This window comes from Aquarana catesbeiana, linkage group LG01 (assembly GCF_042186555.1).
Source record: "Aquarana catesbeiana isolate 2022-GZ linkage group LG01, ASM4218655v1, whole genome shotgun sequence".
NCBI lineage: Eukaryota > Metazoa > Chordata > Amphibia > Anura > Ranidae > Aquarana > Aquarana catesbeiana.
The window spans coordinates 59,095,978-59,123,354 of NC_133324.1; the positions used below are offsets into that span (position 1 = coordinate 59,095,978).

The 27,377-nt window shown below is 40.9% G+C and overlaps 1 protein-coding gene across 2 annotated transcripts in view; it reads left to right on the top strand.

Annotated features, from left to right (window-relative positions):
* LOXHD1 (lipoxygenase homology PLAT domains 1) overlaps positions 1-27,377 on the top strand; it is a 359,211-nt gene that overhangs the window by 101,913 nt on the left and 229,921 nt on the right. For both annotated transcript variants that reach the window (XM_073619032.1, XM_073619042.1), the window contains exon 8: positions 23,337-23,451. In XM_073619032.1, coding sequence (XP_073475133.1) covers positions 23,337-23,451 — 115 coding nt within the window. The remainder of the gene's footprint in view (positions 1-23,336; positions 23,452-27,377) is intronic.

A 27,377-nucleotide genomic window follows, 5' to 3' on the forward strand; every position in this document is an offset into this window, starting at 1 on the left:
TGTGCTAGAAAATTACTTAGAACCCCCAAATATTATATATATCTATAGATATAGATCTATCTATATCTATAGATATATATACCCCTATATAGATATATAAATATATATCTATAGATATATCTATATCTATCCATATATATATATATCTATATATATATAGATATATATAGATATCTATATATATATATATCTAGATATATATAGATATATATATATATAGATATATATATATCTATATATATATAGATATATATATATCTATATATATATAGATCTATATATATCTATATATATATATATATATATATATATATATATATATATATATAAATATAGATAGATAGATAGATAGATAGATAGATAGATAGATAGATAGATAGATAGATAGATAGATAGATAGATAGATATATCTATAGATACATCTATAGATATAGATATATATACATATTTTTTTTAGCAGAGACCCTAGAGAATAAAATGTCGATCGCAATATTTTATGTTACATGGTTTTTTCACAGCAGTCTTTCAAGTGAAATTTTTTTGGAAGAAATACACTTTTATGAATAAAAAAAAAAAAAACAAAAACAGTAAAGTTAGACAACTTTTTTTGTATAATGTGAAAGATGATGTTACGCCAAGTAAATAGATACCTAACATGTCAAGCTTTGAAATTGCGCACACTCGTGGAATGGTGACAAACTACGGTACTTAAAAATCTCCAAAGACGATGCTTTAAAAATTTTTTAACAGTTGCCAGTTTAGAGTTACAGAGGGACTCCAGTGCTAGAAGTATTGCTCTCGATCTAACAATCGCAGGGATACCTCACATGTGTGGTTTGAATGTCGTTTACATTTGCGGGCGCAACTTACGTGTCCGTTCACTTCTGGGGAGGGATGGGGCGCTTTAAATTTGTCTTTTTTCTCTTTTTTTTTACACTGTCCCTTTAAATTTATTTACTTTTGATCACTGTAAACATCCCTTGTGACAGCAACAGTCAGTGACAGGTACTCTTTATGGAGGGATCCGGGGCCTATAAGACCCCATATCCCTCCTTTGCACTTAAAAGCATTCAAAACGCCAAGTTTGTCAGTTTTGAATCCTGTCATTTTTTTGAAATGTGGTGCCTTTAAGGCTTCGGTAAAACGGAAGTGATGCATACCTCCCAACTTTTTGAGATGGGAATGAGGGACACCAATTAGCAAAAGTATGTAGCCATAGGACACACCCCCTGCCACGCCCCCTTAAGGGAGAGTTATACTAAAATAATTATTAGTTAAATCCACAAGTGCATGATTTTAACACTTCTATTTTTTTAGATTGGCTTTTGAAATGTACAAACACAACAATCTAAGGTTTAGCACTGGAAAACACTTTTTGATAGATAAAAAGTGCATTTTATATACATCTATAGAGATCAGACCAAAATGAGGGACAGATGAGGAGGAAAGAGGGACAGAGGGACATTTCTCCAAATCAGGGACAGTTCCTCGAAATCAGGGACAGTTGGGAGCTATGCTTTTGTGCCTTTCACTCCACCTATAATTTCTACATCAGAGAGGTGCATATCTATAGGACAAATAGTTCTATCGTGTCATAACTTTGTTGGCTTCATTTGCCTATAATTGTTTTTGAAATATGCACCTTTATGTTTAGATACCATTTGTATTGATCTTTGCTCTACTTGAATTGTTGCCCTGAGAACTGCTAAAAATGTAATATAATTATTGAAAACCATAAGTTTGCACATAGGAGTTAATTTACTAAAACTGGAGAGTACAAAATCTGGTGCAGCTCTGCATGGTAGGCAATCAGCTTCTAACTTCAGCTTGTTCCGTTAAACTTTAAAATGAAAAGAAAAGAAAGCTGGTAGTTACCTTGGCTCATTGTTAGGGATCGACTGAGTTCACCCTAAGTCTGGAATTGCTGCACTTCTCTCTTCTGCCGCTAGGTGGCCGGGTACCTGGTGACATTAAATAAGAAAGGGCAAAGCAAGGACAGGTTAGGAGTATATGGGGTATCTCAGGCAATGGGCAGGGGCTTTCTTAAATCCCTTGGCCTACTGGGAGAACCTATATATTTGGGTGGAGTCAGGTGATCTGTGTTCTGTGCCACCTGGACGGCTGTCTGGGTGGACGTGTGTTGTATTGCCTGGGCTGCTAACCCGGAGTTTGGGCCTATCCTGGGCACATCTGGCTGCTAGGCTGCCTGAGGGCCTATCCAGAAGCAAGAGAGCAACATAGGGATGGGATTGCAGCTTGCAGTCCAACCAGAAGTGACCTTCTGCCGGCTGGAGAACCTGTCGTGGTCGGAGGTAGAGGGGAAGTTGTTGCCAATAAGGGACCAACCACCTTTACCAAGGACCACAGTGAGTAGCTTAGGCAAGTACCAGAGCAGTACTCTCACCAACCGTGGATGGTGAAGAATCGAGAAACTTCAGCAGGTATCAAGCCAGGGACGCAGCCAGCGGAGGTGACTGTTGCAAAGCAGCCTTGTGTGTCAAGCCAGGGACTGAGCAGGACAGTGGGGTGAAGCTTGAGAATTGTCTGAAGTGCCAAGCTAGGGACCCAGCAGAGAAGCGGCGGTGATGCTTGATGAAGATACTAAAGTGAAGATTGAAAGAGCTCAAGGGTTTTGGTGGCAGTAAATCAGCAAGTCTAGTGAGAGAGACTGGGAGCTCAGTGGGTTGAAAACCTACAAGAAGTGACTGTAGAGAAAGTAAAGAAGTTTGTTACATCTTGTGTTAAGAACTGTTCTTAGACTGTTGCCATAGGAGACAGCATTCCTACACATGCAGATTTGGTGTCTTGCTGGATGCCTTTCCCTGCATGACTGTCTACCTGTAGAAGTCTCGGAGTCTGCCAAATTAACATTGCAACTACCTAAGGGTGTCCTGGCCTAACCCTCTCTCCCAAAGTTCTGTTCAAGAGAAATAAAATCTCTTTGCATTCAAGAAGTGTCTGGCACCCATGAATCTATCTTGCATTACACCCACTATGCCTTACAACCCACTCTATACAGAAGGATGTCAGCAGCTCTTGACTCTGGAGGTTCTCACTAGACTAAAGGAGGCCTGGAATCTTGCTACACATCAATCACTTAACCCCTTGGCGCCGGCCATACGCAAATATGCGGCCTCTTGGCAGGTGAGCCTTGGCGCTAAGCACCTGCATATTTGCGTGAATTGGGGCAAATAGAGCTGTGCCGAGAGAGCACGCCCTGCGTGCTCCTGGCAGAGTTCCAGGTGGCTAATGGAAAGTTCCCGATCGCTGCTTGCAAATGGGAGCTTTCCAATTATGTGACCGCCATGACAGCCAATCACATTATTCACATGATCACAAACCCCGCCCCGCCTCCTGGCATCCTAAACCTCTTGGAGGTGCCAAGAGGTTAATGATAGGTAGACTCATTGGACTACATTGAAGTTACAACAGATCCTTGCACCCGCCGTCAAATTTTGACATGCGTCTGTGTCCATGCAGCCGCCGCTTTTGCATCCACTTCCATGGGCTGCCTGCATGCAGTTCCGAGGTAAATTCACACACAGCAGGCAGCGGGTCAACATGAAGGACATGTGTCAGCGCCCATCTGAATGAATCTTTAGCCCATGTTCACATCGGGCTGTTTGACATGCGATTGGACAAGAAAAATCCCATGTCAAATCGGCGGCTATTGCCGGCAACGGCACCATCCGAATTTGCAGCGCCGCACCGATTATTGTTCCTGTACTACTTTTGGCGACTTCAGGGGGCAATTTGAATAGACACGATTTCAAACCCGCCCTCAATGTGAACCTGGGCTTAGGCTACGTTTACCCCTCCTCTAAAAGCTTGGTCAGATTGCTTTTCAGAGGTGCCTGACAGGCGGTAAGGAGGTGATATGTCGCCTCCTCTCTGCCTGTTTCAACCCCTAAAAGCCTGCACAGTGCATGCAGTTGCGGGGCGGTTGGGTGCTGACCCAATGGGTCGCATTTGGCATTGATACTGCCCTACGAACTGTGACAGGGGGTTAACGTCAACACCCCTGTCTGCTGTGAAGAGGGCCAAAAAAAAATGGGGTTGAGCCCCCCCAACCGCAAATCTTAATGAGTTCTTATGGTGGTGAGCTGCTTCTCCAATGTTCACCTTTTGTCATCCCTAAATTTACTATGTGGTCTACCAGGTTTTGCTCCTATTCATTTAACCATCCTCTTCTTACATAACTGGTTGCTGCCGGTACTAATTATTGTCCAGGTGCGTTGTGCACACACTGGGACTTCCCTTTGTTGTTGAGGAATTTGATCACAGGATGACCGATTCTAAATTAGCGAGTCTGTTAATACACCACCAGTGTTACATATTGGCAACACGCTAAATAATTACTGTCACAGCAATATGACAAGACAAGTCACAATAGCGGAATAGAAAAAACCTCTTAGGCCCGAGCTGCAAGAGACTAAAGCACTGTTTAGGTTTTACAGGGGTTTTCTAAAGCCTGAACCCTTTGTCCTTTTTATGCAGTCTTCCCCTCATCAATCACTTAATGATAGGTGGACTCATTGGTCTATATTGAAGGTACAACTGAGCCATCTCTATCTGTAAAGCGATCCTAAACTATGAATAATGGAGAGGGAACTCAGTGCAGTAAGATAAGCTAGCCTGGTGTATCTCTCTTTTCATGTTGCTTTCTCTGCCGGTCACATGACACACGAAAGAGTAAGTAATTTTTCATGAGTTCACTCCTGGCAGGACGAAGTAATAGAGACAGGTAGATAGTCCTTCCGTAACAGCAAAACGCAACATCAGAGGCTTAACCATGCACCCCTTCTCAGATCCGTTTAATTAAGGGACCTGCACCTGATTGGCCAATTTTTCATATCTCCGGCCACATCAATACTTGAGCCGGACGCGAGGGCAAAAAGTCACGTTTTAAAGTAAATGAATAAGTGATGGCACCAAGAAAGAATAAAGCCCGGAGCCAAGAAGAAATAGAAGAGGGCGAAGATGATGAGGACGTGAAAGAAAGGTTAGTTAACTCAAAGGGCAAGAAGAAGTCTAGCGGCAGTAAAGAAAGCCACGTCAAAAAGAAAAGTTCATCAAAGTCGACTGAGCCTGTATCGGAGGGTGAAGAAAAGCCCAAACCAGTAAAAGACCCTGTGAAAGAGTCCAAGAAGAAAAGTAAGGTATCAGTCAAGGAACCTAAATCAAAGTTAAAGAAAGCTTCACCAATATACGAAGAGCTTGAAGAGGTAGAAGAGCTTGAGGAGATAGAAGATGTAGAGGCTGTATCGGAGGACGAAGAAGAGCCAGAGCCAGTAAAAGACCCTGTGAGAAAGCCTAAGAAGAAAAGTAAAGTATCAGTCAAGGAACCTAAATCAAAGGTAAAGGAAGCTCTTCCAGTCTATGAAGAGCTTGATGAGGTGGAAGAGTTTGATGAGGTAGAAGAGCTTGAGGAGATAGAAGATGTAGAGGCAATATCGGAGAATGAAGAGGAGCCAGAGCCAGTAAAAAACCTCTTCAGAAAGTCAAAGAGGAAAGCGAAGGCATCAATCAAGGAACCTAAATCAAAGTTAAAAGAGACTCCTCCAGTCTATGAAGAGCTTGAAGAGGTGGAAGAGGATGTGGCAGTAGAAGATGTAGAATTTCTAGAGGAGGAAGAACAAGAAGACTTTATAGAACATGACATTGAATCTATAACAGAGACCAATAATAATGACATGAAAGAGAAGCATAAAAAAAAGAAGAGAGTTGAGGAGGAGGAGGATGATGAGGAAGATGAAGTCGTAGACAAGAAAAAGAAAAAGTCCAAGTCGAAGGATGGCGATAAGAAGAAGAAGAAAAAGAAAAAGGAGGACGACGAAGAGGAAAACTCAGATGAAGAGGACGGAGGTTCGAAGAAGAAAAAATCCAAAAAGTCCAGCAAGGATTCAGACAAAAAAAGGAAGTCCGACAAAGCCAAAAAGCCAAAAAAGTTGAATTACCTTGAACAGTATGAACTGGAGTTACGTCAGTACAAATCCGAGTCATCTAATGAAGAAGAGGAGGATTACTACAAGAAAAAAGGTATGACTGATGTGTGCTGAGTCTAACATATACGGGTCAATTTAGCAATGGTAAATAGGCTGTTTGCTTTGCAAAGTATTTTTTTTTTCCCCTTAGCTTAGTGAAAGAGGTGCCTTGCTGATTTCCATCTTCCAATCATGTGCAAGCAAAAATAGTGTTTTTGTTTTTAAATTTTCTTACACGTGATTAATTATTCTTTGCAAAGTGAATATTAACCACATTCCCTAAACTAAAGGAAAAATTCCCTTTTAAAGTAAAAATCCCCTTGTAAAATAAACCGCCTATTTGCCTTTAGTAAATCAACCTCCATGGTTTCAAATGCAGAGAAAAAGAGGCAACAGCGTCTTGTAACCAATGAGATACCACGTGCTATTGTGGTGGTGCAAGCTAGGAATGGAAACAGTTCTCTGACTGGCTGACATGGGAGACAAGATCAACCTCTTTTTCAGATTTGTTAATAAGGTCCTAGGTATATAAAGCTGCAAAACGGAAGCCTTGTGAAACAGCTAGTCCAACTAGTCACATTGAATAACATCTTACACACAGTTATAAAAAAGAATATACAATTTTAAACCATCTAAGTTGTACATGATTACATCATTACTTCTGTGGAGCTTCTTCTATCTCATATTCACTTATTTTATTTTATATTCACTGCTTGTTAGGGTAGATTCACTTTTAGCATGTGTTTATTAACCACTTTTCCACCCCGGAAGATTTACCCCCTTAAATAAGCAGGCCATTTTTTTTTGCTTTTTGGCACTACGTTACTTTTTACTGATAATTGTGTGATTGGGCAACGCTGTACACAAACAAGATTTATGTCATTTGTTTCCCACAAATAGAGCTTTCTTGTGATGGTATTTGATCACCACTGTTTTTTTTCACTATAAACGAAAAAAGACTTTGCAAATTTTTGAAAAATCAAACAATATTTTTTACTTTCTGCTGTAAAACATATCCAATACATTTTTTTTAAAAAATCGAATTTCTTCATAAATTTAAGCCAATATGTATTCTGCTACATATTTTTGGTAAAAAAAAAATCCTAATAAGCCTATATTGATTGGTTTACACGAACGTTATAGCGTCTACAAACTATGGGATATACAGTATACTGGAATTTTTATTTGTTTATTTATTTTTTAACTAGTATTGGCGGAGATCAGCGACTTATAGCTGGACTGTGATAGTATGGTGGCCAGTCTGACACTAACTGACACTTTGAGAGAACCAGTGACACTAATACAGTGATCAGTGCTAAAAATATACACTGTCACTGTACTAATGACACTGCCTGGGAAGGTGTAAACATCTAGAGCAATCAAAGGGTTAAATGTGTGCCTAACCAGTGTTTGTGTGTGTACTGTGTGCTGCTTTTACTAAAGAGTGTGCCAGTTTTTATTCCCCGTCAGGGAAATTTATTCCCTGACAAAAACCGCCACATCCCTACTGACAGGACAAAGCTCTGTATTGTTTGCATAGACAGAGCTCTGTCCTGTCTTCCTCCTTGCCAATCAGTGGGTGCCGACGGTCATCCATAGGCCAGCACCTGCTGATCGGCTTGTACTGTGTATAATCCTAGAACGCCCCCCCCCCCACTCCTACCCATACTAGGTACATGGTCCAGCACAGGGGAGCCACTCTGCCGCCGTATGTTATGCGGTAAGCAAGTGGTTAATGGAAGCCAGAATCATTAAAAAAAAAAAGGGGCTTTATGCACTATATGGTCAAAAGATTTTGACCACATGACCATCACTCCTTTGTGAGTGTGTAGCATTTTCCATTCCAAATCTATGGGCGTTAATATGGAGTTGGCCTCCCTTTGTAGCTATAACCTCTAGGTTTTGGAGTGTGGGAATTTGTGCTCATTCAGCCAAAAGAGCATTTGTGAGGTCGGGTAATGATATTGAATGAGAAGATCTGTCTCACAATCAAAGTTCCAACTTATTCTAAAAGTGTTCAGTAGGGTTGAGGTCAGAGATCTTTTACTGGTGACTCAAGCTTCCCCACACCAAACTCATTAAGCCACATCTTTATGGAGCTGGCTTTGTGCACAGAAGCACAATCTTTCTGTAATGGAAAATAAGCTTCCCCAAGTGGTTACCAAAATGTTGGAAGCTCACAATTGTCTAAATTGTGCTGTACTATTAAAGTAACCATCACTGGAAAGACCTAAAGTCTATAATTTGGAGAGGTGCACATATTTTTGGTGTAGGTTTGATGGTTGGGTTTCCACAAACTATGTAGGTAAGCCCACGTACATCTATTTCTAACTTAATGGTGGTTAATCAATGGCTAAATATAATTTTAATTATAGGAATGGAAATATTTGCATATACATAAGTAACTTGATGTGTTGCTGTTTATTTTAAATAGGGTCCTGCAAATGTCTTTATTGGTAGTTCTACAGTATGTCATTTTTAGGGAACCATTACGTAAAGGGCGATTACGTGGTTTGTGCGAATAGGTGTATATCATAGCTACAGTTTTGATTCTTTTAGTTTGAGACACAAGTTAAAACTTTTCATTGTTTTTGTGGTTATTTTTAACTTATAATAGTTAGGATCCCCATGTTGCTAACTGTTGGGTTGTAGGTGTAGGTCAATAAGTATGATATACTGTATGGGCAAAGGTTTGTGGATATTCGACAAATCCAACCTACAGTATGGACAAACGTATGTAGATAACCCCTCTAGAAACTGAATTCAGGTGTCTCCAGTGAAGGAATGCTACAGCTTCGGAGATATTTTAGCCAATTCTGCACTTCCAGCCTTAGTTTGATGAAGACCCTTTTTCTGTTTCCGCACAGTCAAGCGGAAACAGAAAAAGGGTCTTCACCAGACTGAGGCTGGAAGTGCAGAATTGGCTAAAATATCTCAAAAGCTGTGTACAAAGCCAGCTCCATCAAGACGTGGTTTGATGAGTGTGGTGTGGAGGAACTCAAGAGTTCTGACTTTACTGAACACCAATGGGATAAATTAGAATGCCGATTGAAAGTCACAAACTTTTCTGTGATAAAAAATATGTATACTATATATAAATATATATACAGTATATATTCTATCTATCTATCTATCTATCTATCTATCTATCTATCTATCTATCTATCTATCTATCTATCTATCTATCTACAAGGGGTCTTCAAAAAGTTTCCACACTTTTTTATATTTAATAGAGTTAAGAAAGGTACGGAAGCTTTTTGAAGAACCCTCTTATATATATATATATATATATATATATATATATATATATATATATATATATATATACCCACAATTACTGTTAAGCCATATATCGCACTCAGGCGTAAGCATTATTGATTATTTATATACAGTGAGGGAAAACAAGTATTTGATCCCCTGCTGATTTTGTACGTTTGCCCACTGACAAAGAAATGATCAGTAATTTTAATGGTAGGTTTATTTTAACAGTGAGAGACAAAATAACAACAAAAATATCCAGAAACACACATTTAAAAAATGTTAGGAATTGATTTGCATTTTAATGAGTGAAATAAGTATTTGATCCCCTATCAATCAGCAAGATTTCTGGCTCCCAGGTGTCTGCTATACAGATAACGAGCTGAGATTAGGAGCACTCCCTTAAAGGGAGTGCTCCTAATCTCAGCTTGTTACCTGTATAAAAGACATCTGTCCACAGAAGCAATCAATCAATCAGATTCCAATCTCTCCACCATGGCCAAGACCAAAGAGCTGTCCAAGGATGTCTGGGACAAGATTGTAGACCTACACAAGGCTGGAATAAGCTACAAGACCATCACCAAACAGCTTGGTGAGAGGGTGACAACAGTTGGTGCGATTATTTGCAAATGGAAGAAACAAAATAACTATCAATCTCCCTCACTCTGGGGCTCCATGCAAGATCTCATCTCATAGAGTTTCAGCGATCATGATAACATTGAGGAATCAGCCCAGAACTGCACGGGAGAATCTTAGTAATGATCTCAAGGTAGCTGGGACCATAGTCACCAAGAAAACAATTGGTAACACACTACGTTGTAAAGGACTGAAATCCTGCAGCGGATGCAAGGTCCCCCTGCTCAAGAAAGCACATGTACAGGATCGTCTGAAGTTTTCTAATGAACATCTGAATGATTCAGAGGAGAACTGAGTGAAAGTGTTGTGGTCAGATGAGACCAAAATCAAGCTTTTTGGCATCAACTCAACTCGCCGTGTTTGGAGGAGGAGGAATGCTGCCTATGACCCCAAGAGCACCATCCCCACTATCAAACATGGAGGTGGAAACATTAGGGGGGCATCAAAGAGGCGATGGACGGGGCCATGTACTGTCAAATCTTGGGTGATAACCTCTCTCCCTCAGCCAGGGCATTGAAAATTGGTGGTGGATGGGTATTCCAACATGGCAATGACCCAAAACACACAGCCAAGCCAACAAAGTAGTGGCACAAGAAGAAGCATATTAAGGACCTGGAGTGGCCTAGCCAGTCTCCAGACCTTAATCCCATAGAAAATATGTGGAGGGAGCTGAAGGTTCGAGTTACCAAACGTCAGCCTCGAAATCTTAATGATTTGGAGAGGATCTGCAGAGAGGAGTGAGGCAAAATCCCTCCTGAGATGTGTGCAAACATGGTGGCCAACTACAAGAAATGTCTGACCTCTGTGATTGCCAACAAGGGATTTGCCCCCAGGTATTAAGACATGTTTTGTGAAGGGGTCAAATACTTATTTCATTCATTTAAATGCAAATACACTTATAACTTTTTTGAAATGCGTTTTTCTGGATATTTTTGTTGTTATTCTGTCTCTCACTGTTAAAATAAACCTACCATTAAAATTATAGACTGATTTCTTTGTCAGTGGGCAAATGTACAAAATCGGCAGGGGATCAAATACTTTTTCCCCCAAGTAATATGGGCACTAAGGCCTCTTTCACACAGGGCAAAATCTGCTTTGCTCTGCAGCATATCTGTCCTTGCTGAGAAGAGCAGAGCGGGCAGATGACAGATTCCACATGTCTGCTCAGTTTATGCAGAACGGATGCAGACACAGCCCACTCTGCTCTATTTGTGGCCAGACCGGCTGTCTGTTCACACACGACTGCCCTTCGGTCTGATCCGCCTAGATGGAATGGGGCAGATCAGCTTGTGTTTTTTTTTTTTTTGCGGACCAAATCAGATTGGAGGTAGGCGAGTATAAACGGACACAAGTCCGTTTACACCAGCTGGTCCATAGGGATACATGGACCATCCAATCAGGTCCGCCTGAAAAAACTGACAAGTGGACCTGATCAGATCAACCGCGTGAAAGAGACCTTAAGCTAGCCACACTCTGTGCAAATTTCGGATGAACGGGTGGAAATTTGCTTTATAGGTGGCCCTTCTCACCCCACATCCTTCAATTGAAATAGTTGGGTGGAAAATTATATCTGTAAAGGTAAACTTACACTTTAACCGCTTTCGGACCGCCTTCCGGAAGCGATGTACCTGTACATCTCTCCGTGCAGTAGTCTCTGTGTACAGAGGGGGAGACAATCAGCAGGTCCGGCGGACGCGATGTCCACTGGCCACCCGCGATCGTTCCCCAGAGAGGCAGAACGATGTAAACAAAGCAGATCGCCGTTCTGACAGGGGAGAAAATAGAGATCTGTTGTTCCTACTAAGCAGGGTCACGGATCTCTATGTTTCCCCAATCAGACCATTCCCCACACAGTTAGCAAGCACCCCCTAAGGACACACCTAACCCTTTGCTCACCCCTGGTGTTAACCCCTTCCCTGCCAGTGTAATTTATACAGTGACAGTGCATTTTCTTTTAGCACTGATCACCGCTGTAGCGTCACATATGGTGCCCCATTACATTTGGCTACCCGCTGGACTGCGCATGCGCAACGCCCCCATATGCGTTCCAACACTGTGGCGATCTGAGCTTGTGCAGAATTTTGTGGCCACACCCCTGAGTCCAGATTCAAGCCCCACCATCCAAGTGAACATAGAGTTAGATTATAATTATGCTGAGCGAAGCGAGGCTGTGCCCGAATTGAGGCGAGCGAAGCGAGCCCGCGAGGGGCCCTGTGGCAAAGTGGTCTTACAACAATGTTGGAACGCATATGGCAGCGTCGCGCATGCGCACTCCAGCAGGTAGCAAAATGTGATGGATAGCCGAATGTGACGTGACACCGCCATTGCTAATAAAAAATATTTTAAAAGTCCCTAAATCTATCCCATAGTCTGTGGATGCTATAACTTTTGCGCAAACCAATCAATATACGCTTATTGGGATTTTTTTTTTTTTTTTACCAAAAATATATAGCTGAATACATATTGGCCTAAATTGTTGAAGAAATTCAGTTTTTTTTCAATTTTTTTATTGGATATGCACCGTATTATAGCAGAAATTAAAAAATATTGTTTTTTTTTTTTCAAAATTGTCGGTTTATATTGCAAAAAAAAACACAGCAGAAGTGATAAAATACCACCTAAAGAAAGCTCTATTTGTGGGGGGAAAAGGACATCAATTCTATTGGTGTTCAGCATCGCAGGACCACGCAATTGTCTGTTAAAATAATGCAGTGCCGTATCGCAAAAAATGGCCTGGTTGTGAAGGGGGTAAAACCTTCCGGGGCTGAAGTGGTTAACTTACAAAAAAAAGGAGGAGGAAGGGGCAGGCGGGACTTTTAAGGTACCAGAGAGTAGAATAAACAATCAATTTAGAAAAAATATAAATTTTATTTAAACAATTCTTTTAAAATCGCACTAAACATTCACAAGAATCTTGTATCATTTCTGTTGACATATACAACCACTTCTTACTCTACATGTTTCGCTCAGAAGAGCTTCCTCAGGAGTTTTTTGGAAGTGCCGCATGAAGTAATATATACTATAAGAGAAACAACAATTGTAAATGATTATGCTGGAAAATTGCCATGAATAAAATCGCATGGCATGTCCAATTTATAAAACCCCTTCCCGCCCAGCTCTAGTGTCCCTTTAACAGTGTCTTTACCACCGATTGGCTGTCACAGTGGTCACATGCTCGGGAGATGGTCCCGCTGGGTCCCGTTCATTACTAGATACCAAAAGCTGACTTTGGCAGCTCGGTCCCTGTGCTGGGAGTGCATAATGAGAAATATCTGCTGCCCATGGACACATTTGTGCGGTGTAAAGTCCCACCCACTTTGCTGCTGCACATATGCGTTTCCACGGGTGTCAAGAAGTAAAGGGTCAAGGTTAGGCTTTGCGTCAGAAGTTAAAGGGTGAAGGGTAGGGGTTCAGCTACTTTTACTTTCTATGCTAAATAAACTGATCATAACAGCACGTTAAGGCTCGGTTCACACTGGAACCGGCTGCGGATCACACAGGAACGCTGTGCGTCCCCATTCTCCGGTTCAGGGACGAATCAGAGCTGAATCTTTGCCTGAATTTGGCTCTGAAACAGAGCTAAAAACGCACAGCGTTTCTGTGCAGTGCTCTTCGCAGCCGCCCTCCATAGAGAGCCGGTCACATTCTCCTGCTATACGAATTGGATACGGGGAAATCCACATCTAATTCGCATAGGTGTGAACCCAGCCTAAAATGAGTACATTGACTGCTTGCTTTAACAAACCCTTAAGCAGTAAAAATAATAATAATAATGAAAATAGAATCATACAATAAAATACAATTAGTTCACAAAAAATTGTAATATTCTCAGAAGATATAAACAGGAAATAGTAATATTTAATTAAGAGTTTACAGAATATTTAAGTGTACATAAAGTAAGTATACATTGTATATAGCCATCTCAGCGTTTTTTTTGGGCTAGATCCATAGGGTTGATTTACTAAAACTGGAGAGGGCAAAATCAAGTGCAGCTGTACATGGTAGCCAATCAGCTTCCAATTTCAGCTTGTTCAATTAACCGCTTCAGCCCCGGAAGATTTTACCCTCTTCCTGACCAGAGCACTTTTTGAGATTCGGCACTGCGTCGCTTTAACTGACAATTGCGCGGTCGTGCGATGTTGCACCCAAACAAAATTGACATCCTTTTTTCCCACAAATAGAGCTTTCTTTTGGTGGTATTTGATCACCTCTGCGATTTTTATTCTTTGCGCTATAAACAAAAAAATAGCGACAATTTTGAAAAAAAAGCAATATTTTTTACTTTTTGCTATAATAAATATCCCCCAAAAATATATTAAAAAAACACATTTTTTCCTCAGTTTAGGCCGATATGTATTCTTCTACATAGTTTTGTTAAAAAAAAATCGCAATAAGCGTATATTGATTGGTTTGCGCAAAAGTTATAGCGTTTACAAAATAGGGGATAGTTTTATGGCATTTTTATTATTCTTTTTTTTTACTAGTAATGGCGGTGATCTGTCATTTTTATCGTGACTGCGACATTATGGCGGACACATCGGACACTTTTGACACTATTTTGGAACCATTGTCATTTATACAGCAATCAGTGCTAGAAAAATGCATTGATTACTGTGTAAATGACACTGGCAGTGAAGGGGTTAAACGCTAGGGGGCGATGAAGGGGTTAAGTGTGTCCTAGGGAGTGATTCTAACTGTGGGGGGGATGGGCTTCAACTCACATGCAGCAGTAGATCCCTGTCATGACATAAGGCAGAACGGGGAAATGCCTTGTTTACATAGGCACTGCCCCATTCTGCGGCTCCGTGACACGATCGCTGGGAGACCAGCAGACATTGGGTCCTGCGGGCATGGTCACCCTGTACGCGGCGGGCGCACGCGCGCTCGCTAGCCCCGCCACTTAAAGGGGACGTACAGGTATGCTCATTTGCCCACCGCTGCCATTGTGCCAACATATATCGGCTTGCGGCGGTCAGCAAGTGGTTAAGCATATAAAAAAAAACCTGGAAGCTGACTGGTTTTATTGCAGAGCTGCACCAGATTTTGTGTTCTTCAGTCTTAGTAAATCAACCTCCATGTCTCATATGCGCAAAAGCATTTTCCCTAGAACTTTCTTGGCAAATATTTTATAAGGTAGGTCGCCAGGTTTTTCCTCAACCTTCCCTAATTACTTGATTTAGCACTAGCATGCAGATTGTGATAACATATGTACATAGCCAATTTGTATGCAGATACTAGCGACAATTTAGATAGGAGCCTACTAACCTATTAGCATTTCTTTGGAGTGTAGAAGGAAACCCTTGCTAGTACAGGGAGAGCATGCAAACTCAATCCAATGATATTGTTTGCACTTATTCTGGTAATGCAGTGTACATCATGACAAGTTAGAAAATTTATCACACAGTAATTATTTTACTATATCTGGAACTATATACCTTAGCTAAAAGAGGGGGGATTTGGGACTTTAAATGAGGCACATATTGAAATGTGCCTCCATCCCTGTTGCGGAAAAATTGTTGGACATGGCAGGACTTTAAGTGAGGTCATGGACACGGTGAAGGAAACTAGAATGAATATTCATGTTTATTGAAAAAATGAGATGCATAAAAACTCAGTCAAAAAAGAAATCACATAAAGAAAGACATTGTAGTAAACATCATTTCATGGTGAATTGCAAACACATATGTATGTGCATGTGCAATAAACGACAAGAACATATCAACTTGGCGTCACATTGTGGTCTCATTGATGGATAATACATACAAACATTTCATATATATACATGTAAAATACAGCAGCACCGGTGGAGGGAATACAGGTAAAAACAGTAAACATGTTGATGGAGTAATGAAAGATGTTCTGGATAGAAAGTGTGTTGTAGACATATGTCTGGATCCCATGTGACCGACGCATTTCTTGTGAAGGACACTCATCAGGGGCAGGTGTTCAGGGGACATATGAAGTCCATACATTGGGGAGTGTGGTTGATGCAGGACCAGGACCAAACATGTGCATACGTCCTGGGAGCTGAGGTATGTTGGAGTCAGTGCTGGCGAGGCGGGCTCACACAAGCCTCCCCCAAGACAAAGGTGCCCAAGTGATGGTAAAAAAGTGGTAAAAAGAAAATAGAGCGCCAAGATGGACAGCCCAAACTGGTGGTGCCTCACTTGGTCCAAAAGAGCGCTGTAATGCAATGTGGCGTCTCTGAAAGATGGCCATCTTTCAATAAACATGTATATTCATTCTAGTTTCCTTCACCGTGTCCATGACCTCACTTAAAGTCCCGCCATGTCCAACAATTTTATATACCTTAGCTGGTCTTTCTTTATATTGTTTATGGTATATTAGTGTAATTACAGTAGTAAATTGCCTCTATAGGAATATACAAAGTAATAAAGAATGTGCTGTACCAAGAGAATTTTGACAGAATGGGTTATTTTACGACCCCCCTTTGCTCTATATAAAAAATATGGAAAAAAAAAACAAAAAAGGGTAATAATGGCCCTTCACTTTGGACGTCAGTAGAAAATTTCCCCCTTTACATTGACGGTCAGTGTAGGTGGGAGATCAAAATCCACCGTTGCTCTTAGCTCAAGGAACTTCCTGCAACCTCTTGAGAATCCGTGAAATCCTGGTTGAAAGGCTGGTATATACATTATGTGTGTGTGTGCACATATTGATGACATAATTGATTCCAAATGTGTAAAGTAAAGGTATCGAAACAGTCATGTGTGCAGTTGGAACTTTAGATGTGTGTTTGATCTAAAGAAGGGCAAAAACTTGTGAGTCCAAAACGGAAACCTATTTCCACATCATGTTATTCATGTAATTCATGTTTGAACCTTCGGTTCAATAAAGAAACTTCAAGTGCAGCAATCCTATAAATATAGTGTGAGAGCACTAGGCCTTCCACAGTGTGAGGATAGGCAGCTGAAGACAAAAATAAACCCTGCAAGACAATGGCATAATGTGATGCATACTAGCACATTATGAAATACTCACCTTAGAAGGAAGCCCTTCCAGTGGTGCCCGGTCACTGCTGAGAGGGCTGACATCTTCCCCTGTCCTTTCTTCCAGGATCGCGTTCTCCGGTGCTGTGAGTGGCCCGGAGCCGCGATGACATCACTCTCACGCATGCAGTGGCGGGAGCCGTCGATTCCTGCAAAAAGTTCTGAAGGTCCGGCAAGGTATGCTGGACCTTCAGAGAGCATGTGCCGCTGACATCAGCGGCTGCATGCAGGGTGAACATCTCCTAATTGGTGCACGTTTAGGAGATATTCAATTTACCTAAAGGTAAGCCTATGAATAAAAATAACAAAGTGGGGTTTACAACCGCTTTAAGGTAGAGCGTGAAGATCTAGAGTATTGTTTCACAGTGGAGAAGGCTAGCTTGTCAGTGTTCTCTGGGGATTGTAATTCAAGGCCTGGAGTTTGAAAGCTTCAAAGTGTCTTTGGTGGGACGAAAACTTATAACTAAAGGAAAAACGTTTTTTTTGTTTTGAATAGAGTGCAAAGGGATTATAACGCAGGTCAGTTTTTATTGCTGTCTGTGTCCCCGTTAAGAAGAGTAACCCTCTCTATTTGTTCTGTTTACCGTTATCATTGAAAGTGAAAGTAAAAGAAAATCCCAAATTTTGGGTGATCCCCAGAAAAATAAGGGGAAATCTTCCAATGAGGACACTAGTTCCGGTGACTTGGGGGTCTCCAAGGAATTCCCTTAATTTACTGGGATTTCCTCTCACTTCCTGTTTTGCTATGGAACAAGAAGTGAAGGGAAATCTCAGCAATGGGACAGAGATGGTGAAAAAAAAATCTGACAGGGGTTATAACCCTCCCTTGCTCTATCCAAAATAAAAAAATAAATAAAAAGTTTTGCCTATAGTTCTACTTTCAATCCTGTGTCCATGTCTTGCCAGAGACCTGCAGGCCATGTGAGTGCACGTCTGCATACTTGTTATAAGCCAGAAGCTGGCCATTGCTCGGGGGGGCCTTCTGTTGGGAGATAGGTGTGTGCCCTTGTTTGGAGATAGGTGTGTACTCCAAACAGGAGAGGTGATCAACTTGGGAGACAAGACACCGTGTTGGAGAGATTCCTTACCTGTAGGACTGGTAGAGCTGGGACAGCAAAGCAAGTCTGAAGACTGAGAGAGCTGAGGCAATTTGTGAGTCCAGGGGAGAGATTTTATACACTTTGGAAGGGCAAGAAAGACAGGAGATCCCCTAAGCAGAGGCCAGGCTGAATGAACCAGGAGAGCCAGAGAGCTGGGCTTGAGGAAACAATGCCAAAAGCAGTGGGGCTGCTGATGGGAGATCCAAGTGCCTCATCATTTTTGCTGAAAACGCCAGAACGCCCTTAAATCACAAGTTCAGACTGGCACAACTCACTCAAAAATGCAATACCACTGAGCTACCCAGACATGCTTTGTTGTAATGTATACCCTCTCCTGAGAGCACCCACGCTTTTTTACCTGGTGTGGTAGGCAAGTACCATCCACCATTTACTTTAATAGATTTCATAATGGAGTGTGAAAGTCTTTTTATTACTCTTTGAGTCCCCATTGGGAATATTCCCACCACATGAGAACTAAGGACAATTCCTCCATGGGGCCACAGACAGCCTCAAAAACCTGACAGAGGTTCAGCTCCTTTCCTTGCTGTTGGAAACTTAACTTGCCAATCCACTATTAGGCAATATTGTCTTTACAGATGGAGCCTGGTGGGCTGAGTCAGACCTTGGCATCTTATACGTTTTGAATGTTCCCATAATGGGATCTTCCTACCATAATTCCATACTCTGTTTCTAATCACCTGGGAGTTTTGGGGGATCCTGCACACCTTTGTGTGTTTGTCTCTTCCAGTTACCTTATCCATAATGTAAAATCAATAAACATTCCAGTCCAGGAGAAAGATAGAAGATACCTTCTGGGGTTTAAATTTCCAAAGTTTCCAAACACTGAGCAGTGTATTGTGTAGATAAAATCTGGGTCATCTCTAAGGTCAAAAATACAAAAAGATGAAGAGTGGCGCTACCCCCCTACAGTGGGGCTTGAGGTAGGTGACCACACCCCCTCTAATATAATAAAAAGATCCTAAATCACAGTAGTTGAAAGTGGATTACCAATATTCAATAATAGTAGTCACACAAAAACATCAATTGCTTAATGTGATAGTAATTCCTAATGTGATAAAAATAACCTAAAAGTGTTAAACATAATATAGCATTACCTTAACAAAAAGTGACATGTAAATTAGGTTGGCGTAGCGATGGGAGCTAAGTATGCTCCCAGCCTTGCTAATCTTTTTCCAGCAGAATGGGAGGATAGACGAGTATTCAATGGCAGACCACCCCAACTGCTATTTTACCGTTCATAGACGACCTACTATTCATCTGGGAGGGGTCGAGGGAATCGGCAGTGGAATTCGTGTCGTGACTGAACAACAACTCCAACAACATTCGATTGAATTATGTTATCAGTGATACCACAGTAAATTTTCTTGATGTAACTATCACTAAAACCAATAACATTCTGAACACCAAAGTCTTCTTTAAGATCACAGATCGGAATAGTTCTCTGTCCATCAGGAGTGGACACCACCCCGCCTGGATAAAAAATATACCAAAGGGACAGATGTTAAGGGTCCGACGGAATTGCTCGGACTTGAACACTTATACCTCTCAAGCCAACCTATTGAAGGAGAGATTCCTCCAAAAAGGATATGAGAATAGCACTATAGCAAATATAATCCAGGAGGTAGCAAATATCCCTAGGGAATAGTGTTTGAAGGACAAGGAGACTGGGGTACCAACTAACCAGCATCAACTGGGATTCATTTCAAATTTTCATCACCAGTACAGAGATGTCGAGAAAATTTTTAAAAAACACTGGCACATCCTGTGTAGAGATAGACATTTGGGGGAGATTCTGTCCAATCACCCCAGATTTATCTATAGACGGGCACCAAATTTTGCCCATAGGGTGGTCAAGAAAATTCTCGATCAACCTAACCAGCATACGCTAAAGATTGACCTTAAAGGGTTTTTTGCATGTAGAAAGTGCATTTGTTGTAGAACGGTGCGGGTGAGGAATAGAGGTACTACTCAAATCACCAATGTAGACGAGGAAACATTTAACATCAGTGAATTCATTACGTGCAATTCCTCCTTTGTAGTCTATCTCCTGTGGTGCCCATGTGGTTTGTTCTATGTGGGGCGCACCAAGAGACTACTGAGGGTAAGAATTGCTGAGCACTTAGCCAATATAAAAAATGGTTTTCGACACCATTCTCTCCATTTCAAGGAGAAACACAATCAGGACTCCAGCTTGCTGCAATTTTGCGGCATAGATGTGGTGCATCAATCTTGGAGAGGTTCCAATAGGGACAGGGATCTCTCTCAGAGAGAAACCCGATGGATTTATCTGCTCAAAAGTTTATTCCCTAGGGGAATGAATATCGAACTGGACCCGAATTGCTTTATTAGCAATTCCTGAGTGCAATACAGGTTCCAGTTCACCTTTAGGGGGGCGTTGTATTGTCTAAGGATTGAGCAAGAGTATAGTATACTTTGATAGGTTGGTCTATGAGTGGCATGTCTATTTTCACAGTTATTTTTATTTTTACTTTTATATTTATTTTTATTTTTATATTTATTTTTATTTTGTATTTTTATTTGTATTTTTTATTTTTATTTGTATTTTTATTTTTATTATTTATTTTTTATTTAAGTTTTTGTATTTTTATTTTTATTTCCATTTTTATTTTTATTTTTATTATGTTTATTTTCTCTTCTCTTATTTATTTATTTTTATTTTTGGTTCAATTATATAAAAAAAAAAAAAAAAAATTTTGTGTCTAGACATATCACTCATAGACCATGATTTTATAGGTTTGAACCTGTTCATTAAAAAATTAAAAAATTGGTTTAAAAACACTATTATGTGGATGGGAGCTTTGTTTACATCGCTATTGATAAAGCCACCTGAAATTGTGTCCGGCTTTGGATCCTAGTGAATATTGTTTACCTGTATATTCTATCTTGGAGGAGTTTTGCATATGTATTCTGCACATGGGGACACAGGAAGTGTGTAGACGCCAAGTGATTGACGCCCGCCCAGTGTACATCGAAATTTGCATAATGCTGTGATTGCCTTGCCGAGTAGCCAACCCCATGATTAAGTCCGTATGACGAAACATGTCGGGGCGTGGCTACGCGGCAATCGTAGAAGTCTGATAGAGGGAGATTTGACGGGAGACGGAGCGGGGACCAGCTGAGAACGTGAGCGGTGAACGGGTGAGACGATCGCCGGCGTCCACACTCCCTGGGTCCGCTGTGGCCGTCCCTGCTAGTGTTACTGCGTGCTATGTTATACTTTGCTGTGATACAGTTCAATTTGCTGTGAAGTGCCGAGTTGATTTTAGTTACCATGTGAGTGCATATGTGTGGGTTTTAGTTTTGATTAAATGTTTTAAAAAACGGTATCACGCTATTTGGAGCATTTCTTCCCTTATATGTGGAGTCATTTTCTCAAGGAAAAGTGTTCGGCACACGTAACAGTGGATATCGGTGGCCACATGATAACCCCCATGATAGTGGGTTGAGGTGTTTTGCCGGCCAAACACGAGAGTGTGAGGCCTTATCAGCTGGTGAGTGAGCAATTCACAAGGGAGTGGAATCACGGCATTGAGGTGTGGTGTACACGGTGCAACAGCATTCTAAACAGATGTGGACTTACTTTTTATTATATATTTTTATTTTCACATGTTTTATTCTATATTTTTCCATCGTATATTTTGCACATGATCTGTGTATCTTGTATTTTTTCCTATTTTTATGACTAATTGGTCTATGTTTCTGGTATCACAATACCGTTTTTTTTCACTGTTCACGGGGTGTCACTTGTAATAATTTACATGTCACTTTTTGTTAAGGTAATGCTATATTATGTTTAACACTTATAGGTTATTTTTATCACATTAGGAATTACTATCACATTAAGCAATTGATGTTTTTGTGTGACTACTATTATTGAATATTGGTAATCCACTTTCAACTACTGTGATTTAGGATCTTTTTATTATATTAGAGGGGGTGTGGTCACCTACCTCAAGCCCCACTGTAGGGGGGTAGCGCCACTCTTCATCTTTTTGTGTTTTTGATCTTAGAGATGACCCAGATTTCATAATTTCATTTTTAAAGTGGCAGCTAGCACTAGGACGTTTGTAGTATACAGAGCACAGTGGTAGTAGGACGAGATTTGGTGGCCTTTCTCTTGTTCACTCACAGTGTATTGTGTAGACCATGGGTGCTCAACCTGTGGCCCTCCAGCTGTTGCAGAACTACAAGTCCCATCATGCCTCTGGCTTTGGAAATCATGCTTGTAATGGTCAGTGACTTGCAATGCCTCATGGGACTTGTAGTTATAATTATTATACAGGATTTATATAGCGCCAACAGTTTGCGCAGCGCTTCCAGGCCACAGGTTGAGCACCCATGGTGTAGACCGACCCATTTAAAAAAACTAAATTTCTTTCCCTTTTAAGCTCTGCCGTCATCTATTTACATCTTATAGTGGAACTAAACTGAGGAGTACCTACCTCTGTTCCAACAATATGACATTTGTGAGCTCCTTTGTTGACACCAACATCTTCTTCCAGTTTTCTTGTTTTTGTCTATCTTAACTTGGCCAGGCTGGGATGTTATATACATATTGGAGTTGATTCCTCCTGAAACTAAGGCGAGCACAGCTGGGATGTTGTATACATATATACATATTGAAAAAGATTCCTCCTGGAACCAAGGCAAGCACAGCGCAGTATACAACCTGAACAAGTTTGCTAGCAGGCAGATCAGAAGCATTTATTGCAGAAAATCCACGGTACAGTAGGTCTCTATTGCAATAAAATAGCTTTTGATATTGGTTGCCAAGGACCTTGATCATGTAAAACCATGGATGTCTCAAAATTGTGTTTTACATGGTCAAGGTCTTTGGCAACCAATATCATTGTGTTGCTGATGCATTATTTACAAGCCACTATTTATTTTATGATTGTACTCGTTTAACCTTTTCTGATATGTACTAAAATACTGTTTTATACTATTTTTGCCCAGGTGTCCATACTGTCTGCTGTGCCTACAATAGTCCCCTACATTCTGGAGGGTCCTCTTTTTTTCTATATAAGTCTGGAATGATGGCACTCTCACCACTCTTTACTATATATCCATTTTTTAATTCAAATAGTGGAGATTGATCAAACAAATTTGGAGCACTGTGCAATCATTAGCCAGGGGTGAAGTCTAGGAACAGTAAGCACTACCCAACTTTGACCTGCACCTTCACCAATATGGCCGACTCCTAGCATCCATAGGGCCGTCTGAGTTTAGGTGCACTTTAATGAAGAGGATGTTTGGTATTATTCATAACAACTCAATGGATGCTATTTTCTTTTTCCTCTCAATAGTTTATGAAGTGGTCACCATAACTGGAGATGTACGAGGAGCCGGCACAGATGCCAATGTCTTTGTCACCCTCTTTGGGGAGTTTGGAATTACACCCAAGATCCATCTCACCAGCAAGTAAGTACAATGGATCACACAATGTATGTTTCGGGATCTGGGGTTGATTCGTACAGTGCCACCAATTTGTGAAAAAATACAGTGAGGGCATTTAGAATGTTATTCAACCAACAGTATAACATCACATGGCATCTTTCTGTATTCATTCTGTGACTTATTTCTGTGTTTTTTTAGATATACAGTACATGCCGCGCAGGTTTACCAAACTTGTGTACATGATAAGCAGAAATACAGCCATCTCATTTAAGGTTTTTTTACAGACTGGCCCAATATTGTAAGTTTCTGTTCAGTCAGGAAAAGATGAAACGCTAAATCTAGGAGACGGATGTTTTTTTTGGCACCAAAGGTTGCTTGCCTACAGGGATCAATGATAGAAATGCAATCCAGTATGGGTATCGTAGGACTCCTTGTGTACTGTGGTATAATAATGATTTTTTTAGATGACATATTGCCAGATATAATTAAGCCTTCCTCATTGTAATAACCCAGCACAGCATCTACTATCCATCCCCACTTTGCTCTTACAACCTTTATGTTAGCTCCATTCAGCTACATTTTTGTTCTTTCATTTCCCCCCTTTCCATTTGGAAGAAAAAATGTTTTTTAGGTTTACCCACTATGCTCCAGGACTGCCCTCCATGTCCTTCTCCTCTGCCGTGGCTCATCAGTCCTTTGCCAGGTTGAATAACACCCAAAGTTATTCAACCTATTCCCTGCAAGCTCGTGGCATCATAGTCACACCCTCTGGGGTGCTTCAAAGGAGGGAAAACATTTTTTTATAGCTTTATTTATAAGTTCCAGGCTCCAGCACCACAATCTGCACTCTTCCCCTCTGCCGGGACCCATCAGTCCTCTTCTAGGTTGAATGACATCCATCATCTTTCAGCCCATTTCCTTGGAGCCCAGGACATCATAGGCACACCTCCTGGGCTGCTTCATCACTCCAGCCTGGGCTTACAGTACAATGTTACAGAGCTTGGCACCCAAGGTGGTAACGTAAGTGCTGTTCTCTGCAACACTCTGGACAACTCACTACTGGCGGAATGAAGAGGAGGAAGAAGGAGAAAAAGCTATGTATGCAAATTTTCGGTGGGACAAAAAAAACGGGGGGGGGTCATGAACACAGGAAGGATGAATACATGGCAGCTGCCCAACCCAGAGTTGATCTTCAAACCAACGGTAGACCCCCCTATATCTGCAGGGGGTGTGGAAGGTGGGGGCAGGTACCCTCATCTAAAGCACTAGTTCTTTACATTCCATATCTTTACATGCACTCTGATATAGTTTCATGTCTGTTTTGAAAAAATAGGACTGTTATTCCGGGCATGTTGAGTTAGAACAGGTTCAATCAAACAGAACCCCATAAGTTCCCCTCATATATTCAGCCTGATGCTTGTCAACCATCACCTGGGCACACCTATCCTACCACTGTTTTCTGGGTTGACATTATTGCCTCTGCTGCTAAACCCCCCCCTCCCAATGTGAACTGCAGTGTCTGGGAGGGGGTGAGTGTGAGGTAAATGGGGGAGGATTTTACCTTTAGGGCCATTCCACCCAAAACATGGCCCTAAAGGTAAAGGTAAATTTGTTCCCAAAGGTAAATTTGTTCCCATGGTGCAGGTATAGATGTCTTAGCTGCTGTCAGGTGGTGTTTTCAAGAAGAGAGTTTTTGTATTTTTTGGGGTGTATCGTGTGGTAGATACACTGAAGGTTTGATTTTGTGAGATACTCCCGTCAGAGTTGCTTCATGTTGTTTAACTGAATTCCAGAAATCCTGTAGTCAAGAACAGTCCCAAAAGATGTGAAGAGGTGAGCCCTTTGCTTTTTGGCAATGCCAACACATTGTGAGACCCGAGGATATTTCTGGTGCTCTTGCTTGGGGGTCCTGTACCATCATGTCAGTAATTTTTATCCATGGTATTTAATGGCTAAGGGGGCTTTGCGTACAAAAAGAATGATATCTTCGTTTTGAGCCTATGTGAATGTTGTTTTGAGATCTTGCTCTCATTTATGCACGAATTGTAAATCTAGTTGAGGGGTCTGAGTTATTAAGGAAGAGTAGAGTAGGGATAGTGAATGACAAGGTTGGAATTTGGTCTATGCATAATGATTCAAATGGAGTTTTGGAATGTAATGTTTTTAATTGTAGAGTCTCATGGAATTCAGTTTGGTGGAATAGCCAGATGGGTAGAAAAGTGGTCCAATCTAAACATACCTTTGCCTCAAATCTATGAATTGGGGGTCTGATGCACTCCCAGTTATCGTTTTAGCTGTCTGTAAGCAGGACAAAAAATAGGCACAGGCATTTTAAACTGAGCAGCCCCGAGCCCAGGGCCCTTCTTTTGGAGCCCTGGTAGTTCCACCACTGGTGTCAGCAGTTTTTTTATTTTTTACAATTTTTTAGGATCTCTTGTGGGGGCTTTGGTTAGATATCTAATTTTTGGTTAGAGTTCAGCTTTAAAAAGAACGAAAACAATTTTTTAAACTACATTAACATGTTAAAGCTTTAATTTGATTAGTGATTGGGTTTAGATCTACTAACCCACTATTATCCAAGCCATACGTAGCTCAGCTTCCCTAAAATAAAAATCCATTCAATGCCTGACCATTTCTGCGCTATGTGTCGGCATGTTAAGTGCCGACACACTGGTAAGTTTATGTTAGATTTTAGTGATTGGGTTTAGGTTTACATTTAAGATTATTAAAATGAAAATTAATATTAAATGAATAATTTATTTCATACCGCGCTGTGTATAAACAATTAAAACAAACACAAAAAAGTATAATACAATCAAAAAGTATTCAAATATGAATGTAAATTTTCAATAATAAAGTCCATAAGCCACTACCGACGATTCTTTAATCAAGTGCACAGTGATGAATAAATTCAGTGACAGGAAATAGAAAGTGCCGTCTAACACCAGTTTTAGGCAAACATCCTACTCACCAGATTGATCAGATACCCATGACAGGTGTCAGTTGAGCAGAAAGGTAAATCAAGATGAATCAAAATGTATCCACCAATGCAGACGCCTTTCACCAGCGATGTAACCAGACAGGATTCATAAGGAAAAAAGAAGAACTCCTCACAGCGTAACTTGTAGCCATTTATTCGTAAAAATTAATTCCAGTAAAAAAGCACATAAAATGGAGCCAGCACGCCAAGCTGAGTTCCACCTGCTTTCCAACATGATGGCGGAAGTGACATATCACGTATTGCGTAACCCAACACGTTTCGTCAGCATGTCAGGCGTCATCAAGGGTCATGTGATCAGGTTCCATAAAATGTGTTTTCAGGTATTTTTTTAGGCACTCCCATATGGACCAAAAACATGCCAAAGAAGCACATAGGCTAGGTTGACACTTGTGCTTGATCTTCCTCAAGTGTTTTTTGAGCATTTTTTATTCACTTTTGTACACACATCTTTTGAGTGTTTTCAGGCTTGAGGGTGTTTGTTTTTGTCAATGGAAAGCTAGTTATTAGAGGAAGGATGGACACAACATTGTGCAAGAAACGACATTTGACTGCAGGTGCTCTAATAGGGGCTATAAATATGTGATTCTGCTCCAAAAAAAGCATATAGGCCAAGTTCAAACTTGAGCCTGATCTTCCTCAAGTATTTTTTTAGCATTTTTTATGCACCTTTGTATGAACAGCTTCTGGGCTCTTCAGGCTTAAGGGGTTATTCTAGCCAATGGAAAGCTAGTTCTCAGGAGACAGAGGGGCAAGAAACTATCCAAAAAAATGTGTTTTCAGACATTTTCCACGTACTTCTGTAGAGACCAAAAACATGATAATTTGCCCTAAAGAAGCACATAGGCTAGGTTTACACTTGAGCTTGATCTTACTCAAGTGTTTTTTGAGCGATTTTTTATGCACCTTTGCATGCACATTTTTTTGAGCATTATCAGGCTTTTGAGGGCTT